Below are 20672 nucleotides of genomic sequence, written 5' to 3' on the forward strand. Positions count from 1 at the left end.
AGCCTTAAAGCACAATATTAACGAACAGATTTGTAGAAATAAAACAATATAAAGACAAAATGCTACAGTATATGTGGGTTGTTTTCTGTTTTTTTTTTTTTTTTTTTTTTTTTTTTTAACTTTCATGGAAACTACATGTCCTTTTAGTAAAAATCTGTCAAAGAAATTTACAAAAACAAAATAGACAACAAACAAAACAACTTCAAATCATAAACTAGAAATTCAAATTGCCTTGTTTTCCTTCCAACTGCTTGGGCCCTTTCCCCCACAATCTTTTCGGCCACTGCACAGGTTCAGCTCAAGGGAAATGTCTTTGAACGATGGCTTTTTCTCCAGCCTTCTTTTTTTCTGTCCAGCGTCAATACAGACACGGCTGAAATCACAGTGGATTTCAGAGAAAGCCAGAATTAAACACGATAAAAATTTAAAAAATAACTACTTCATAAATATTTATTATTTACATTAGGGGCAATCTTTTAGTCTGAAGAGTTTTTATACAAGTTGATGAAATGTACAAGCAGTGAGAAGAGACTCCAGCAGTTTAAAGAAGGGCAAAATTAGAATGCAACGAAGATATAAAATACATTAAACAAAAATAATTTGCACAAAAGCAAACGGGACATGATAGAAACCTTTTTCTTAAAAAATATAAGGTATTTCACAAAAGCCTGAACATTTTACATGTTAGTACTAAAAACGAGGGAAGGAGGGAAGCTTCATATATTCTTATCACAAAAATATTTACCAGTACTCCAACTGGAGTTTTCCTTTATGTTATTATGATTATCTTACTATAGAGGAAAGGGGCTGAAGACTGTATACAGACTCTATCATCCTTAAATTACAGTCGAGGCAGTTTGCACATTATCTTCTCATCTAATACCTCCATGAAAAGGCCCTGGAGAGAATAAAGGAAGTCAAAGGGAAGATGTACGCTCTTTTTATTAATAATACTTGTCACTGGTACGAGAGAAGAGGAGGAGGGGCGGCCCCCAGGCCACGCCTCTGCTTGAGTTTCCTTCGGTCGCCCGGCCACGGAGCCACAGGCCAACGCGGTTCGGGAGTGAACGATCCAGGTTCAAGGTGTGTTTCTGCCTCAGTCCTCCCAGGTTCTTCATCCACGGGCATCTGGGGGTGGGTGTGGCGGCAGAATTGCACCAGCTCCCTTCCTGAGGCGCCAGGGAAGACGCCTGAGCTGACCCCACTGGACCCTGACCCTGGCGAGCTGTCAGTGTGCTCGATGCTTCCTCTTCTTGTGCTTTTTGTCCTTCTTCTTGTTTGCACACTTGGGGCAGAACCACTGCATCTCTTCTGGGGGTGCGGCCATGATTCCAACACAGGGCCTACACGTGAAAAACAAGCTCAGATCAGCAACCTCTATAGAGACATCTACTCTTCTCCTTCAATGTTTTAAAGTAATTTTTAAAAGTCTATGACATGTTTACCCAAAATCAAAGTCAAGCAGCACTAACTGGCAGCACTGTTGTTGGGCAGGGAGACTACGATATTACAGAAGCTTCTTTTCCAGGCCCCTGCTGAGATCCATCAGTTCATTCAACCTTTCAGCCAGGAATTGGAGTCTTCTGAGCCATGGCTTTGTCTCTATCTTACAGATATCATATATGATAACTGAATAGATTGCTATTCTTTTTGTATCTGACATTTTAAAGCTAACACGAGATTAGCTGCATAAATTTTGGTTGAGTGTTTCAGTTTTTAGGAACTGCTGAATAGGTTTAAAACACAGATAAGCAGTCTTCAGTCCTGCAATTTGTGCCATCCTTACAAAGGGGCTGCCCCTTGTGGTTCTGGCCAGTGCTAGAGCTCCTAGGGAACATTACCTGAAAGCAAGGCCAGGGACATCCTTGCGTCTCCTTTTAGTATTATTGTTTTAATAAGAAGGATAGATAAGCTAAGCAGGATATTCAGATTTGGGGTGAATAACAATAGTCTGAAGACTCTTGGGTTTTGCAATGAATTGCATTTCACAGGCTCTGTGATTTGACTCCACCTGCTGACCCCAGGGCAGCCCTGCTTCAGTCCAAAGGCTGACATCTACTCTGCGGGTGCTGCCTGAGAGTGCGGCCAGCAGGGCGCCCTGGCACTCACCAGTGGTACCAGTCATCGCAGTCGTCACAACCAATCATTGGACTCCCATCATCAGGCTTGTTACATCCAGGGCAGATCCAGATCTGATTGCCCCACTCATCTCGGATCTGATGTTTGCAAAGTGGGAGCGGGAAAAACGGAGGGAATGAGAAAAAAACAAAGAGAGACCAGATCAGAATAATTATACTGTTAATTGAATAAAGGGGCACATTAAACTAAAAAAATACAGTAGATTAGCACTTCATTAACACCATGATCAGTGTCATCACTGTTTTAGAATCATGAAACAGAAAAACGCTACTAAGTGTTCAATGATGACATTTCTAATGAATATTCTAAGCTTTCTGTTGTAAGTAATAAAAAACAAACATTTTAGAATCATCTCTGAACAATATGACCTGTAGCCCCTTTCATAAAAACAAACAAACAAACAAAAGAAAACATAAATTCTTACTGATTTGGGTTTTTATGGTGGTAACAACTGATTTTTTGAAAGCTACCAAGCTCCACTTTCTATGTGGTTTTCTCAATCGCATTCATAGGCGTGGAATTAATACATACAGCCAAATGTGCATGCACCGCCTCATTACTTATTAGCCAAGCCCTTCTCCTGAACGAGCTGATAAGATCAAGGATATAAAAGAGTCGTTACTAAGTAACTTTCCATTCCCTTTATGACATTTTTAGTAAAGTACAATCAACTAAAGGGCAAATGAAATGAGGGGAATTGAGAGGGCAAAGAGCTACAAGGTTCAACATTATTTTGCTACAAATTTTGTGCACTCTGGAGTTGACTTTGTTTAACTTTGCAGTTCTAAAGAGGGCACATCCTATTACCCACTTCCTCAAACTTCACATGAACAGAGCCATCCTGGAAGAAGTGATTCACTGATGGGCATTCAACACCAGCAATAAGAAAAAGATAACTGCAAAAGTATTTACAGTAACAGAGCACATTACATCATTCGGCTTATTTGGCAAGGCACAGTTCTTCCTAGACGTTCAAATACCATGATGACTAGATACGTGTTTTAAAAAGGCCTTCTTTGTGTGTGACAGGTGCACTGGTGGTGCAAGTATGTTTCACTCTACGGACAGGCTTCCTTCAAGGCGACTCTACAAAGGCAAACCACACTGACAGGAAAACTTCCCAGAGAAACCTGTGGGAAGCTACGTCTTTGACCCTCTGTAATTTCAGGAGAAAATGTACCGGGGTGAGAACCAGCAGTCACCTGTACCCGCTGTGCAGTGGCCAAGGCTGGTGCAACAGCCTATGCCCCGAAGCTCCCGCACACGGCCAGTCCCGCTGCTGGCTGACGCTGCTTACAGGGAGAAGGCCGAGACTCCGTGTGCTCCACGAGAACTTCGCCGCAGCATCCCCAGCAACTAACCCCAAACACCTCATTTCATTTAATCATTGTGAAACGACCTCTGGGTAGCTTATGAACGGGGACACCGGAGCTAAGGGAATTTAAGTGGCATTTCCAACATCACACTATTAGGCAGTGACAAAACCTGCCTTTTTGCTCTCTAGCCTTTTCATCTAAAACACACATTTTGTCCTGTCGCTTCATGAGGTAGAAAGCTTTTTTATAATTTTCATTTTTATTTTAAAGACAGGGTTCCACTCTGTCACCCAGGCTGGAGTACAGTGGTGTGATCACAACTCACTGCAGCCTTGACTTGCTAGGCTCGGTCGATCCTCACAGCTCAGCCTCCCGAGTAGTGGAGACTACAGGCACAGGCTACCATGCCTGGCTCAGTTTTGTATTTTCTGCAGAGACCGTGTCTCACTATGCCGCCCAGACTGGTCTCAACTCCTGGGCTCGTGTGATCTGCCTGCCTCAGCCTCCCAAAGTGCTGGGATTACAGGTGTGAGACACTGTGCACATCCGGAAAGCTTTCCATCGAGTTGTCTATTCCAATTGGAGTCATCCCGGGGACTGAGTTAGCTCAAAGATTTACTGGAAAACCAGAACTTTCAGAGCTAGAACGTACCACAGAGATTACCGTTACATCCCTTGTTACATTTTCTCCTTGTTAAATTAGAGAGTTTAACACAAACTCCTTAATTACAGATGAAGACATGAAGGTTGGGGAGGTTAAGTACAAAATCTTTCCTGATCGACCCATTTGGGGGTGATGATGCCTCAATTAAACACCTACAATGATTGCTCCCTGAATGGACCAATTTGATGATCACAGTTTTAGAAGTTCCTTCCAAAATTCCTTTAAAGAAATGTACTAATAGGCCAGGCCTGGTGGCTCACGCCTGTAATCCTAGCACTTTGGGAGTCTAAGGTGGGAGGACTGCTTGAGCCCAGGAGTTTGAGACCAGCCTGGGCAACACAGGGAGACATCATCTCCACACACACAAAAAAACAGCCAGAAAAGAGCCAGGTGTGGTGGCAGATGCCTGTGATCCCAGCTACTCAAAAGGTGGCAGGATCGCTTGAACCTGGGAAGCAGAGGCTGCAGTGAGCAGAGATCACACCACTCACTCTCCAACCTGGGTGACAGAGTGAAATCCCCTCTCAAAAAAAAAAAAAAAAAAGACTGGGCACCACCAGTGGCTCACGCCTGTAATTCCAGCACTTTGGGAGGCCGAGGCAGGCAGATCACCTGAGGTCAGGAGTTTGAGACCAGCTTGGCTCCTGTTTCTTCTAAAAATACAAAAAATTAGCCAGTCATAGTAGCGGTATCTGTAATCCCAGCTACTTGGGAGGCTGAGGCAGGAGAATCTCTGTGACCCGGGAGGCAGAGGATGCAGGGAGCCAAGACTGTGCCATTGTACTCCAGCTTGGGTGACAGAGCAAGACTTTGTCAAGAAAGAAAGAAGGAAGGAAGGAAGGGAGGAAAGGAGGAAGGGAGGAGGGAAGGAGGGAAGGAGAGACGAAGGAAAGAAGGGAAAGAAAGAAAAGAAAAGAAAAGAAGGAAGGAAGGAAGAAAGAAAGAAAAAGAAAGAAAGAAAGAGAAAGGAAGGAAGGAAGAAAAGAAAGGAAGAAAGAAGGAAAGGAAGAAAGGAAGAAAGAAAGAAATAAAAGAAAGAAAGAAAAAGAAAGAAAGAAAGAGAAAGGCAGGCAGGCAGGCAGGCAGGCGTCTGGTCCGGGGGCAGTGGCTCCGGCCTGTAATCCCCCCACTTTGAGAGGCTAAGGCAGGAGGATTGCTTGAGCCCAGGAGTCTGAGGTTGCAGTGAGCTATATGACTGGGCCACTGCACTCCGGCCTGAGCAACACAGGGAGACCCTGTCTCAAAAATAATTAAGTAAATGACACAATTTTAAAGAGAAATGCCTCTGAAATTCCATAGTGATGCAGAGCACACCCTTGTCTTGAACTGAAAACGTCTCCTTGCCAACCGCGCGGGTGGCAGGTACGTACCACGTAGGTGCTGACCGTCTCAGTCACCACGCTGCGCACGGGGGCTTTGGCGCTGGCCCCAGAGGCGGCGGGACCCTGGGAGGGCAGCAGGGCAGGGCCCGCGGCGGCCTGGGCGAGCAGCGGCAGCGGCACAGGCGCGGGGCTCACGAGCATGGGGCCGGGGGTGGGCGCAGGGGCCGGCGGCGGGGTCTTCGGCCTGTTCTGCGAGGGCGCAGGCTTGGCCTCGGGGGCAGGGACCACCTTGCTGATGACACTGTCAACAAAAGAGGGAAAGGTAAAAAAGTCAAAACAGGATCATCCAGCCAAACCCGTGCTTAAAAACAGAACCTCAAAATCACTTTTCCTCCAGTAGTGAAATACTTCAATGTCCACAGGCGGTTGAAGAACTGAGTTGAAGTCCCTGTATCAAGTGACCTTTCCACTTACTCAGACTAATTTTTCATTTTCCCAAACGTCCCCTCAATGGCCAGATATTTAGAAATTTCTAGTAACCAATACGCATGCACTGTTGACAGAAATGATGACTTCAGCTGCCAGTTCCTGTGCTGAGACAGAAGCTCTGACAGCTTCAGAGGTCGCGCTCCGGCCCCAGCGCCTCTGCTGAGTCCTCCTGGCGCCCAGACAAGGGCTGCTCCTCCCACTCCAGCTCGGGCTGGAGAGGACATGGAGCAGCCTGTAACCCACACCTGAGATGGACAAGAAAGACCCATTTGCTGTTGGAGGCCCTTGAGATCTCCGGGTTGTTAATTACCATAAAGTTAACCTGGCCTAAGCTGCTGGACAGAGCAGCTTAAAAAAAAAAGTTTCTATTTATCTCTTCTCAATTCCAATGTTTCTTCTTAATGCTTTCAATGCCATTGTCAATACAACTGTGAAGACCTTCTCACTTCTGTATTTGGCTTGACTGCCAGGTTTTAAAGGCCAGGCGTGGTGGCCTCACATTTGTAATCCTAGCACTTTTGGAAGTCGAGTTCAAGACCAGCCTGACTAACATGGTGAAACCCCATCTCTACTAAAAAATACAAAAAAATTGGCTGGGTGCAGTGGCACACACCTGTAATTCCAGCTACTCTGGAGGCTGAGGCAGGAGAATCACTTGAACCCAGGAGGTGGAGGTTGCAGTGAGCTGAGATCATGCCACTGCACTCCAGCTTGGGCTACAGAGTGAGACTTCGTTTCCTCCCCCGCCAAAAAAAAAAAAAAAAAAAAGAAAAAGAAAAAAAAGATTGACCGTTCTCAGGAGGGCTGCAGAGGTACGGAGGAGGTACAGCACTGGCAGCTCCTGTCCTGCTGACACTGCTGCGGGTCGTCAGAGCGTGGGACTGTGACCACTCTCCTCTACTAACAGCATCCTCTTCACATAACTCTCGCCAGTGGAAGAAGCTCTGGACTTGGGGTCAGGACATCTGAGCTCAAATTCTATAGCCCCAGAGACTAGCCCTGTGGCCTTGGATTACTTATTTATTATAAAAAGCACTATTTATTGAGGACCTATGAGAAGTTAGAGGTTACACTAGGCACTTTACAAATATTTCATCCAGTCCTCATGAGACCATCAAAGAAGTAATGATTACCCTATTTTGTAGATGAGGAAACTGAAGATCAGCGAGAGAAAGGAATCTGAGTAAACAGGTAGCAGCTTTTGAACCAAGGTCTACTTGATTCCAAGCTTGCTTTTTAAGCTTTTTAAATAAAAGAACCAAAAGTATATATATCATTTCACACACAGAGAAAACAATATAACAGACACCTAGGTAAAAATCAGAGATAAAATACGTTAGCCTTTGCCGTACTTATTTCAGATGAACTTCCTTCCCTGTCCCAGGGCAACCGCTGCCCTAACACAGGTATGTTTTTATTGACTGCTCTTGATACTTTGTCTTTGTTCTCTGTACCTCTCCTGCCTTTCAAGGTGTCCATAAACAATGCACACTGCATTACCGTCTCCTGTCTTTCAACTTTTATACACACAATGTCCAGTTATTGTCTGCAACGAGCTTTTTCCACTTAGTTTTATGTCTCTTAATTTATCCACATTTTGACACATATAGATCTACATTATTTATTCTAATTGCTATATTGTATTCCACGTATTAGTAAGCCAAAGGTTTTTGTCCATCATCCTACTGAAAGTAGGACACGTTCACTTGTAAATTTACACACTGACTCATAAATAGAACTGTTCAAGGATTTCTCTAAGCCCCATTCCTAGAAATAATGGTTCTGGTCCGTGGAATGTGCCCATCCGCATCTCACCAGGAATCGTGAGCCTGTGGACTGTCCCAGCATGTCTCTTTCTCCTATTCCACACAATTGTTTAGGCCGTGCTTTTCTCATCAACAGCTGCCTCAGAGGACTGTAGCGAGAACCTCAACATGGAGAAACACTTTAAAAACTGCATCCAGGTGGGAAGTGCCGGCCAGGTGTGTCGTGTTCATGGCTGCTGCTCATGACAGCCTCTGGCCTCACTGCTGGCAGCCTGCACAGTTCCACTTCCTTACAGTCCGAGTTTAGAAACCACTTTCACCAAAAGGTACTGACTCTTTGCTATTCTGATCATAAATTTATCAAATATTAAGTCAAAAACTTCATTATTTCAGCAAATAATTTCATTACGGCTGTCTAATTGTTCTCTATTTGATTCCTGCAAGGGCAATCACCTTCCTAAGTTGAAGACGGACAAAGATCAAGAGAACTTAACACAGGCCTGTTGGTGCAGCAGACACTTGATAAATGCTTAACATAATAACTAGTGACTATTTATTGTATTTATTGAGCACTTACTATATGTCTGACTGTCCTAAGCACTTGAAAGCCAATTGTGAGCCAGGCACTGTACTAAATGTTTACTTGCTTCAGCTCATTTTTTCCCCTAATGACCACAAAAGGCAAGCTATTATTCTACTTTTGTAAATGAAGAAACCAAGGCATAGAGAGATTAAGCATCTTGCATAAATCATCACAGGCTACTACTATAGGGCAGGGCCAGGCTTTAAACAAGGCAGTCTGATTTTAGAGCCTGTAATCTTAGTAAGTATATGGCACTCTCTCAATGTGTACTAAATGAGGTTTGCCTTATATATAAGGCATGCAATGTAGGAGTTCAAAGTTATTGCTATGGCATTTACATCCAGAGGGTAAGCATTCTCTGTTTTTATGGTTAGACTTAAAATTTTTAAATGCTATTTCTAGAGGCAGTTTCCCATATGGTTTAACACACAAGTTTTGGAACCAAAACTAAGGGAAAAAGTAGAGACCCTGAGAGGTAAGCAGAACACAGGCGTTTTACTCTGAGGGCATTTATGCATTAGGGAAGTCTGATCTTTGGTTATGATGAAGAGGAGAAATGTCCACACACAGGATCTGCCCAAAGTGGAAAGTCTAACAGAACTCCCTCCTGACACTAAGGATCCCCAAAGGGATATACACAGAAGGTAAAGATTAATCAGAATCTCATGAATTTTCAACTCTGGTGTTCCAGAATACTTTACATTTAAAGTAATTGCGACTTGTAATGTGCTCACACACAACAATCCTGAGGGGAAGTATCTTAAAATCTAAGTCTCATATTATTAATACAGATAATTATCTTTTTTAAAAAAAAATAAGCAGCACATAATCAAACCTATGAATAGGTAAGGTGGGATCAGAGAAAACTAGAAGAAATAACAGCTAGTACAAAGAGACTCACAAAGACCACAGATACGTGAATTATCAACCATAAAACAACTCTGCTTACAATGTTAAAAAAAATAAAAGGCCAAGGCTGGAAATATAGGTGGTAAGAAGTTACAGAGTGACTTGATCTAGTGAATTTGAAAAGAACCAAACAAACCTTCTATAAATTAAAAAATACGGTAACTGAGATTTAAAATTCAATGGAGGCATTTAACATTAGATTGGAAACAACTTAACACAGAACTATAAACTGAGTATTAGGACAAAATTAACTTCCAGAGCACAGCCTGAGAAGCAAAGAGAATACAATAAAATGGTCTAATTAGTACATGCTTGATCATAATTCTAGAGGAAGAATGGGGCAGAGACAAACATTAACAAAGAGCGCCTGAGACTTTCACAGAACTGATGAAAGATACCAATCCACAGGTTTATGAAGCTCAACAAACCCCAGGCAAGAGAAATAGAAGTAAAGCTGTATCTAGACACACCAAAGTGAAGCTATAAAACATCCTAGGCACAGAGGAAAAATCTGACGGGCAGCCAGGGGGAAAAAAAGGACTATTCCTTTCAAAGAAGAAACAGATGACAGCTGATTTCTTAATTAGCAATGAAATCTAGAAGATAGTGGAATAACATCTTCAACGTGCTAAAGAAAAATAAAATGTATCTTTGAAAACATCTTTCAAGAATAAAAATGAAACAAAGACATTTACAGGCAGGCAAAATGTAAGAATTTGCCACCAGCAGACACTTAATAAAAAAAAATTCTAAAACAACAATTCTCAAATTTTTGGTGCTAGGAGGCCTTTAAATTCTTTTTTTTTTTTTTTTGAGACGGAGTTTCACTCTTGTTACCCAGGCTGGAGTGCAATGGCGCAATCTCGGCTCACCGCAACCTCTGCCTCCTGGGNAGTAGCTGGGATTACAGGCATGCGCCACCATGCCCAGCTAATGTTTTGTATTTTTAGTGGAGACAGGGTTTTCACCATGTTGACCAGGATGGCCTCAATCTCTTGACCTCGTGATCCACCCGCCTCGGCCTCCCAAAGTGCTGGGATTACAGGTGTGAGCCACTGCGCCCGGCAGTAAATTCTTAAACTTTATTAAGAACTTAAAAAATATGCACTATATCTGCCAATATTTACCATATTAAAAATAAAACTGGACCAGGCACATTGGCTCATGCCTGTAATCCCAGTATTTTGGGAGGCCAAGGTGGGTGGATTGCTTGAGGCCAAGAGTTCAAGACTAGCCTGGCCAACATGGTGAAACCCCATCTCTTTTAAAAATACAACAATTAGCCACTTGTGGTGGCACAGGCTGTAGTCCCAGCTACTCCAGAGGCAGAGGCAGGAGAATCACTAGAACCTGGGAGGCGGAGGTTGCAGTGGGTCGAGATCACACCACTGCACTCCAGGCTGGGCAACAGAGCAAGGATCTGTCTCAATCAATCAATCAATAATATAAAACTGTAAAGTTTAAAAATATTTAGTAATTCATTTGAAAGTGACAATAATGAACCCATTATATGTTAACAGATTTTACAAGACAGAAATTTGGTAATGACTGCCAATGTTTTGGTTCTTTTTTCTTTGAGAATGGTGTCTTGCTCTGTTGCCCAGGCTGATCTTGAACTCCTGGGCTCAAGCAATCCTCCTGCCTCAGCCTACCGAGCAGCTGGGATTATAGGGGTATGTCACTGTGCCTGGCCAAGACTGGCAATGTTTTACATTTTTGCAAATCTCTTTAATGTAGACATATGTAACTAGAGAAGGGAGGACTATTTAAAAGACTTTTCGGATAATAGTGTAAGTTGGTCTTTAATGCTGCATTAAATACAAGTGATAGTTTCTTATAAGTTATAGTTGCAATGTGTAATCTGAAACCATATCAATAGGCATTTATATTCTGTTACATTAAAATTTATTGCTCTGTTTAGCACTTTGAATACAAAATTTACCCATGTATAATTTTATAATGTCATTGGTCATTTGGAAAATACTGGTTCACTGAGTTATGCAGATCTTACAAATGCTTACATAATTCATTACACAACATAGTAATATGTAAGCCAGTAATGGGTAAACAGAGCTAAAGTATTTTAATGTCCCTCTATTATATAAAATGCAGCGTAAAGGTAGTGAATAACTTTAAAGTATGATAATTTCTAGGGTAACCACACAAAAATTACAAAGTATAGTATGAAGAAAATGGAATGATAAAAACAAAAAACAACCTCGATCTGATAAAAGGAGAGAGAGAGAGGAAGAAAAAAAAAAAAAAAACCAAAACATTGAACAGTAAGGTAAGTAGCACAAAATAATAAGGTAGATTGTAATCTCAAAGTATCAATGATTACATCATATAAATGGTCTAAGTGATTCAATTGTCAGGCTGTATGAAACAGCGAAACCCAATATATTCTAATGCCCAGAGGCACATCTAGCAATAGGAGGGCTGAAACGGAGAGGCTATAAAAAGATGTAGAGAAATACAAAGAAAAGCAATACCACACAAAACAGACTTTAAGGCAAGAACCACAAGTGATAATAAAGGCTACTTCATGATGATAAAAGGTTCCAATCTGCCAGGAAGCTGTAAAAGTTTAAAATTTGTATGTACCCAATAACATCTCTGCAAAATATATAAAGCAAAAACTGACAAAACAGTAAGAAACAGACGAATCCACAGTCATAGCCAGAGATGTAAGCATACTTATCTCCCTGCATAATTAACAGAATAAACAGTCAAAAAACCAGCAAAGCTACAGGTTTGAATATGAATAATGAAATCAACCCAATGGACATTTAAAAAAAACTGTCTTCAAAAAATGCAGAATATTCATTCTTTCCTAAAATATACTGAACACTGAAACTGATCCAATTTCATAAGGCTAAAAAATGATTTGAATAGTTTGTACATGTATTTGTTACCCCTGCTGTATCGGTAGTTCCTCAAAGGAACAAAAAGTCTTTTTCATTTCTGTATCCCCAGTGTTTAACATGCTAATTGGCATTTAATAGGTACCTGATGACTATTAAAATAAACTGTGTTCAAATTCAAACTAAGAAACAAAAGCTGATCCTGAAAGTAGTAATTTTCCAGATGACATGATACTTTTAGCGTATTTTTCTACCCAATCAAAATTATAGTCCCCCCCAAAAAAAGTAGCATAGTAATATGCTTTATGATGTGGGAAGAGATGAAGGACAGGTGAGAGGAATATGGAATATCAATGAAAACAGAAAAAAAGAAAAGAGAAGAAACAGAGCAAGTGAAAGAATTATAATTTTAGGTCAGGAAGTGTGAGGACAACTCAGGCATTTTCAGTTGTTGGTTAATGGAGTTAATTTGGGGTGCAGGAAGAAGAGAGGGAGGAAAAAGGAGGACAGGAAGTAAAAAAGAGAGTTGTGATCAATATGACTGCAGGCAAAAATAAGCATGAAAATTTAAGTTATCAACAAGAGGAGGTTATTCAAGGGAAACATCTTCTTTCTTATTACCCATTCACAGGATCGATGGATAGGATCTTAGAAAACGATTTGCAAAGTATCATTTTGGTTATCACTTTGTTTTAACTTTACTATCTGCTGGCTCTTACAGTGGAAAATGTTTGTCGGAGGTAAAGAATGAAGCTATTGTCTAAAGTAATTTTTAGATATTCATGTGCTTTACTATGCAATAATTATGCATGTGCAATTGAGAATTAGCTCAATTATGACTTGTTGGATGGTATAGTTAATTTAAAAAAAAAAACCTCAAAATTGGAGCTATATCACAAACCATAAATTCTAAAGGTCTTAAAAATTAGGTAAAAAAAAACAAAACCATAAAAATTCCCAAAAAAGTAAATATAAATACTTTTAGACCTGGGGTAGGACAAAATTTCTAAGTATCTCACCAAAAGTAAAAACCATAAAGGGAAATGCTGATGTCGCTGCACAACACTTTTAGATGGCATAAAATAACCTCAGCAAAGTTAGAAAGCGAAAGACAAAATGAAGCTAACTACGTGCAACAATAAAACATTCACTCCTTATACAAAGAGTTGTTCCGAATAAAAAAGAAAAGAATTAATGTTCTCATTCAAACATGAGCAAAGGAAACAGCAAATAGTAACAGAATTTAAAAAAAACCAGGCCAGGCCTGGTGGCTCACGCTTGTAACACTTTGGGAGGCCAAGGCGGTCAAGAGATCAAGACCACCCTGGCCAACATAGTGAAACCCTGTCTCTACTAAAAATACAAAAATTAACTGGGTGTGGTGGTGTGTGCCTGTAGTCCCAGCTACTTGGGAGGCCAAGGCAGGAGAATCACTTGAACCCATGAGGCGAAGGTTGCAGTGAGCCGAGATCGAGCCACTGAACTCCGGCCTGGCACCTGGCGACAGAGCGAGACTCTGTCTCAAAAACAACAACAACAAAAAAACAACAACAACAAAACTAGAATAACTGCAATTTAAAATACCCTAGAATAGGAGACTGGTTACACAGCTCATGATGAAGAGAACACCATGTTGTTATTTGAAGTGATACACATGTGCATGCACACACAAATGAAATGCTTATCCAAGAAAAAGGTTTGTATAGTAAGATGGAATTTTTCTAAGAAAATAAAAAAAGCAAACAAGAAGGTATGAGTGTACACATAGAAAAAAAAATTTAAAGAATATACACTAAAATGTCCAGGAATTGCGTCTACATGAAAATTACAGGTTTTTTTTTTTTTTTTTTTTGAGACAAGATCTCACTCTGTTGCCCAGGGTAAAGTGCGATGGTGCCATCTTGGCTCACTGCAACCTCTGTCTGCCTCCCAGGCTTACTTGATCCTCCTACCTCAGCCTCCTGAGTAGCTGGGACTACAGGTGCATGCCACCATGCCTGGTTAATATTTTTTTGAGATAGAGTCTTGCCCTGTCACCCAGGCTGGAGTGCAATGGCATGATCTCGGATCACCGTAACCTTCAGTCTCCCAGTTCAAGCAATTCTCTTGCCTCAGCCTCCTGAGTAGCTGGGATTACAGGCACACGCCACCACGCCCAGCTAATTCTTTGTGTCTTTAGTAGAGATGGGGTTTCATTATGTTGGCCAGGCTGGTCTCAAACTCCTGACCTTGTGATCCACCTGCCTCGGCCTCCCAAAGTGCTGGGATTACAGGGGTGAGCCACCGTACCCGGCCCCTGGCTACTTTTTTGCATATATGTATATATTTTGTGTGTAGAGATGGGGTTTTGCCATGTTGCCCAGGCTGGTCCGGAACTGCTGGATTCAAGTGATCCTCCCAACTCAGCTTCCCAAGGTATTGGGATTACAGGTATTAAACCACTATACTTGGCCGATGTTTTTTTCTTTTGATTTATTTACAATTAACAAACATAACTTGTATAATAAAAATAAAAAAGCCAGGGCACAGTGGCTCACACCTGTAATCCCAGCACTTTGGGAGGCCAAGGTGGGCAGGAGTTCAAGACCAGCCTGGCCAACACAGTGAAACCCCATCTCTACTAAAAATATAAAAATTAGCTGGGTGTGGTGGCACACACCTATAATCCCAGCTACTTGTGAGGCTGAGGCTGGAGAACTGCTTGAACCCAGGAGGCGGAGGTTACAGTGACCTGAGATGGTGCCACTGTACTCCAGCCTGGGTGACAGAATGAGACTCCATCTGAAAAAACCAGAAAAAGGAAAAAGATGAAAACGCCTTTCACAATGTATATATCTAAACCGTTGCTAGGAATTTTTAAAGGATGGCTTGAGTTATACACTTAAAATTAATTCACTTTCCTGTGTGTATGTTATACTTTACTAATTTACTGGGAGAAAAAATGATAGCTTGGTTAAAAAGCCGTCCAGACAAATCTTGACCAGAGTCTAGTCCTACATTTGTGGAATTCAAAGCTCTGAGCGAGATCAAGGAGGGGCATGATCGAGTGCATCTAAGTTGAGTGCGTCATCCATAACAGGCCAACAAGGACAGGGCCAATGGAGGGGGAAGAGAAACCTCCTACAATGGTGGTCATTTTATACATAAAGTAATGAATTTGGGCTGGGCATGGTGGTTCACGCCTGCAATCCCAGTACTTTGGGAGGCCGGGGCAGGCAGATCACCTGAGGTTAGGAGTTTGAGACCAGCCTGGCCAACATGGTGAAACCCCGTTTCTCCTAAAAATACAAAAATTAGCTGGGCGTGGTGGTGCACACTTGTAATCCCAGCCATTCCTGGAATTGCCTGAACCCAGGAGGAAGAGGTTACAGCGGGCTGAGATCATGCCACTGCACTCCAGCCTGGGTGACAAAGTGAGACTCCACCTCAAAAAAAAAAAAAAATTATTATTATTTTTTAGATCAGTCTTTAGATATTAAGGTTGGTTGGTAGTTTTGGGTCTGGCCTTTTTAAAGAACTACATTGCCCATGGTTGCTTTGTGCCCCAATTGTGTGCAGATCTGTCTCTATCGTCCACATTAGGCAGTCAATTTCTTAAGAGTGAGGTTTGTATCTTGTCTTTGGATTATTTGCAGTATTAAACACAGCAGCTCAAGAAATATTAATCAGCTTTAATAAGCATAATACCTACTACTGCAGTGAGAACTCCTCTGTAAAATAATTATTTTACTTTTGACAATTTTTGCCTCTTTAAAATGTTTTAAAATTCAGGCCCATTTCCTCTGTTCTTTCCTCATTGTCTACCTTCCTTCCATCTGCTTAATGAGTCCCAAGACCACTGAGATTTCTGTTTGCCAACATGGGTTCTAGTTCCTCAGGCACCCAGTCATTCCCAGTACCAGGTACAATCAGATGCTGAAGGATTCATTCTGTTTTCTGGAAATGGTTTTACATTGTTTTCAGCTATACCAAACATATAAAGAATATTATTTGCCTTTCCTGACTCTTTTCCAATGCCCTTTAATTTTCTTCCTCTGCTTCTTAGATTTCTCCCTTACCTATAAGGCCTGCTAATAGTGCCCATTAGAATGGCTTAAAATTAGCAGTGAGACCAACAGATACAAATAGATTGTTGACCGATTTCATGGGTTAATACTTAAAATCTCAGAAATGTCTGCTTGTGCATATGTCCTCATTTTTTTTTCAATTTAAAGAAATGGCATTTTGCTAAAAATAACTGTAATAATAAGATAATCCTTCAAAAATACAGTTCAATTACATTACCCCTTTTAAATTAAAATACACACATATAGTTCTCACTCAAATTTTCTGAGAGGTAAAAGAAAAAACACTAAAGTGTCTACTCAGTGTTGACAAGACAAACTGTTATCCTAACTTTTGGTTTTCAAGGGATTAGACTGGTATACAGGCACCAAAGTAACCCATTTTTCCCAACTCCTTTGAAATTCAAGAGAAAATTCACTGGAGTTCGAAAGTTAGTTTGACTTAAACTTATTTTTGTGGTGACCGAAAACAGTTTTAAAAACAATCCTTTTGGCTGGGCGTGGTGGCTCATGCCTGTAATCCCAGCACTTTGGGAGGCTGAGGCAGGTGAATTATGAGGTCAAGAGATCAAGACCATCTTGGCCAACATGGTGAAACTCTGTCTCTACTAAAAATATAAAAATTAGCTGGGCGTGGTGGTGCGCAGCTAATCAGAGGCTAAGGCAGAAGAATCGCTTGAACTCAGGAGGCAGAGGTTACAGTAAGCCGAGATCGCACCACTGCACTCCAGCCTGGTGACAGAGCGAAACTCTGTCTCAAAAAAACCAACAAACAACAAAAAAGAAAACAACAACAAAAATCCTTTTATTATTTAATTTGAACAAAACAAAAATATTTAACAGTATAGCATGATATAATTTTTCATCACTTATGAGATAAGCTATCATCACTTGAACTAAATTGATCATTGTAAAAATAATTTTGGATTCCTATTGGCCTTCATTGCCAACCTTTATTGGTTTCATACCTCTTTGCTTCCCTGTTTTTCTCCCTGAGATATCACGTTTTCTGTCTTGTTTAATTGCATAGTAAGTTCTCATCCAGAGTTTTCTGTTGAATAAGCAATCCCTCACGGAGAAACCAACACCGCCCACAGCTGGCCCCACAATGGCTCCATGCTGCTAGCATTACAGCTTTTGGAGGATTTGATCACAGTGCCCTTACTGCTACAAACACTGGCGTTATTCATAAAAACGTGCAGAAGGAGGGGTTTTCAGCAGGATTTCTTTACCTGTTTCCCCACCACAAACCAGTGACATAAATAGAATGGGTCATGAGCTGCTTGGCCTGTAATGCAAACTCACAGCTTGTCAAGTCAATGAAGAGCCCGTCCTCACCTCCCTAGCTGCGCAGAGCCTCCAGGGTTAGCTGCAAACACAAGTTGGATATGTCTGCACAAGGAGTTCAATGATCCTCATTATTCAGCTATTGTGTGCAAACATGATGAAACCAGTAATCCAAATTATCAAAGTCTGAATAGCTGGCTCCTAAACTGCACACAAAGTTCATAAATTCCCTCACAATGGCTTACTTATTTACTTCTAAAAGTGAACTGCCATTCTTAAATGGTAACAAAATGATGCCATAGGTAAAAACTATTGCAACCACTTCCACGAATTTTACAGAAGCTTTTGAACAAGGAAGTTCAACATTTGGGAGGAAAATCATTTCGATGAAAAAACATATTCTTTACTACACAACTTACTTTTCTTCCTCTGATTTCAGTTTCTGATCAGTCTCAGAAATATCATGTACCTTGAGAAACAGATTCTCTTGTATTTTAAACTAACCCCTCCTTGGCTGGACCCCGTAGCTCATGCCTATAATTGCAGCACTTTGGGAGGCTAAGGTGGCAGACTGTGTGAGTTCAGGGGTTTGAGACCAGCTTGAGCAACATAGGAAAACCTCATCTCTATAATAAATACAAAAAAATTAGCAGAGTGTGGTGGCAGCTACAGTGCCAGCTACATAGGAGGCTGAGGTGGGAGGATCGCTTGATCCCAGGAGGTGGAGGTTGCAGTGAGCTGAGATTGCACTATTGTACTACAGTCTGGCCGAGACCCAGTCTCAAAAAAATCCCAGAGTGAGACCCTGTCTCAAAAACAGAAAACAGACACACAGAAAAACCTAACCCCACCTCACAACAAATACAGAAAAATGATCATTGAAATTTTACAACCATATCCATAAAACCTCACATATGCATCAGCGATACACACATACACATAATCTTCATATTTTTGCTCTCTGATTTTTATGAAAAGTCCCAGAAATACCAAGCCTAAGTGCGGTGGCTGGCCTCCTGGCATTTACACACTGGCAGACTTCCCTCACGGACTGGACAGGCTGAGCTGGATGGCTGGCAGCCATAGTGAAAATAACCGCATGTCACCTCTAAGGGTAGGTCAAACAACAGGCTGTGGCTTCTGTGGGGGCCGCCAGTTACTCTGGGGAGGATGCTGAAGCTGCCTTATGAGGAGGTCCCTGGGGCCTCCTGCCAACAGCTGTGCATGAGCTTGAAGCGGCTCCTCTAGCCTCACAAAAGCTTCTGCATGCTTCTGCCTGTGGTCCCAGTCACCGTCTTGAGGATAGACCTGAGCCAGAACCATCCAAATCCCCAACCACAAGAAGCTAGGAAGTAATTGATGTTCATTTCTTCAAATCACTAATTTTCAGGGTCAATTATTATGTGGAAATAGAAAATCAACACACCAGGTATTCGGTTTTTCTAACTTAGGTATATAAATAAATATTCAGAAGTTGGAAGAAATTATATTTAGAGTATCAGTCCTTAAGATGCCAAACCATAACACAGTCATTTCCATATTTCAGATTGGATCAAAAAAACAAATACCCAAAGACAATTATGAGAATCAGTTTTATGTTGATTCTTCAAATCAATCATTATTCCTTATTCTTCATGATCCTCATAGCTCAAATTTTAGCATTCAGATAATTATAACACAACTATAAATGGATTTAATTCCTCAAGCTCATGGCTTGCCTCTTGAATATTTACATCATTTCATAAAATGGTTATTTTATCTTGTCATAACCTAAGTCCATATCAAGTAGCAAACATTTTATCTTTTAATGCAGGCATGACCTATTTGAAAGATCAAACAAATTGCATGAAGTAATTAGAGGAAAATATAGCCATTACAGAATCTCCATTTCTAAAGGAGATACTTACATGATTACACTTGTGTTGTCAAATGTTCCAAATCTGTAAAAGACTTTATTTTTTATATTATTATTATTATTTTTGAGATGGAGTCTCTCTCTGTCGCCCAGGCTGGAGGCAGTGGTGCGATCTCAGCTCACTACAACCTCTGCCTTCTGGATTCAATCAATTCTCCTGCCTCAGCCTCCTGAGTAGCTGGGATTACAGGCATGTGTCACCACGCCCAGCTAATTTTTGTATTTTTAGTAGAGACAGGGTTTCACCATGTTGGTCAGGCTGGTCTCGAACTCCTGACCTTGTGATCCGCCTGCCTCACCCTCCCAAAGTGCTGGAATTACAGGCGTGAGTCACTGCGCCCGGCCTGTAAAATACTCTAAAAGGGCATTGATACTCAGGTAAGCAATATATAATCCACATTTCCTCATATTTGCAATGAGATACACTAGAAAGATAACAATAATAAAGAAACCAAAACAGCAGCCTATAGGATAAGGAGTGTAAAGGGTACAGGGAAGAAGGCATGAAAACAAGACTTCTCTGAATGTATTTTGTTATACGGCTTCCACTTTGGAGTTAGATAAATGGTCTAAATACTCAGAAAGTTAAGTTTTAGAAAAATACCCCATAAACCAAAACTAGATGAAATGGATGAACCTCAGTGTATATCAAGCTGATGATACAACCATGCAGAAACAAAAATCCTTTCAAGTGACTTTAGGACAGCATTTTGTCAGCATATCCACAGTGAAATCTATTTTAAGAGCAAATGCTGAAAAAACCCTTAGTCTTTAACTTCATTTAATAATCTTGGTAGTAGTAGTGATAGTGGTACTACTACTTTTAGATTCTTTTATATAATTCTTGTTGAATAAAGCAAATAAATAATTATAATAATGCTCTTAAGACTCAGGATTTCTAATGAGAAAGAAAAGATATGACTGGGCATGGTGGCTCAAATCTGTAATCCCAGCAGTTTGGGAGGCTGAGGTGGGAGGATGGCTTGAGCCCAGGAGTTTGGGACCAGCCTGGGCAACACAGTGAGACCTCATCCCTATTTTTTAAATAACACAAATAAATACACAACAGTAATGTTAAATCTGAACTGGAAAATAGTATAAGCTCATTGATTTTTTTTTTTCTTTTCAAACCCACCTATTTCCTATTTCTGTTCCTTGTAAAGGCCTAGAATGATGACATCCCAGTGGCAATGGGCATCTCTAGGGTCAGATTATGATTCCTAAACACCATTCATCATCAAAACGAACCAATGTTTCTGGGAGAAATTGCTAATTCCAGATCTGTGGAAATAAACAAGATATACAGGAAATATACAAGATAAACCTGGAAAGTTTTTTTTTTTTTTTTTTTTTT

At 41.0% G+C, this 20672-nt stretch overlaps 1 protein-coding gene across 1 annotated transcript in view; it reads right to left on the reverse strand.

Annotated features, from left to right (window-relative positions):
* Nucleotides 1–423: 423 nt before the first annotated feature.
* The window catches only part of TAF3 (TATA-box binding protein associated factor 3), a 196024-nt gene continuing 175775 nt past the window's right edge, over nucleotides 424–20672 (reverse strand). The window contains exons 5-7 of the mRNA XM_017521136.2: nucleotides 5490–5742; nucleotides 2110–2216; nucleotides 424–1343 (exon numbers count right to left, since the gene is read on the reverse strand). Coding sequence (XP_017376625.1) covers nucleotides 1229–1343; nucleotides 2110–2216; nucleotides 5490–5742 — 475 coding nt within the window. The 3' untranslated portion in view covers nucleotides 424–1228. The remainder of the gene's footprint in view (nucleotides 1344–2109; nucleotides 2217–5489; nucleotides 5743–20672) is intronic.

This window comes from Cebus imitator, unplaced genomic scaffold (genome assembly GCF_001604975.1).
Source record: "Cebus imitator isolate Cc_AM_T3 unplaced genomic scaffold, Cebus_imitator-1.0 Scaffold20, whole genome shotgun sequence".
Taxonomy (NCBI): domain Eukaryota; kingdom Metazoa; phylum Chordata; class Mammalia; order Primates; family Cebidae; genus Cebus; species Cebus imitator.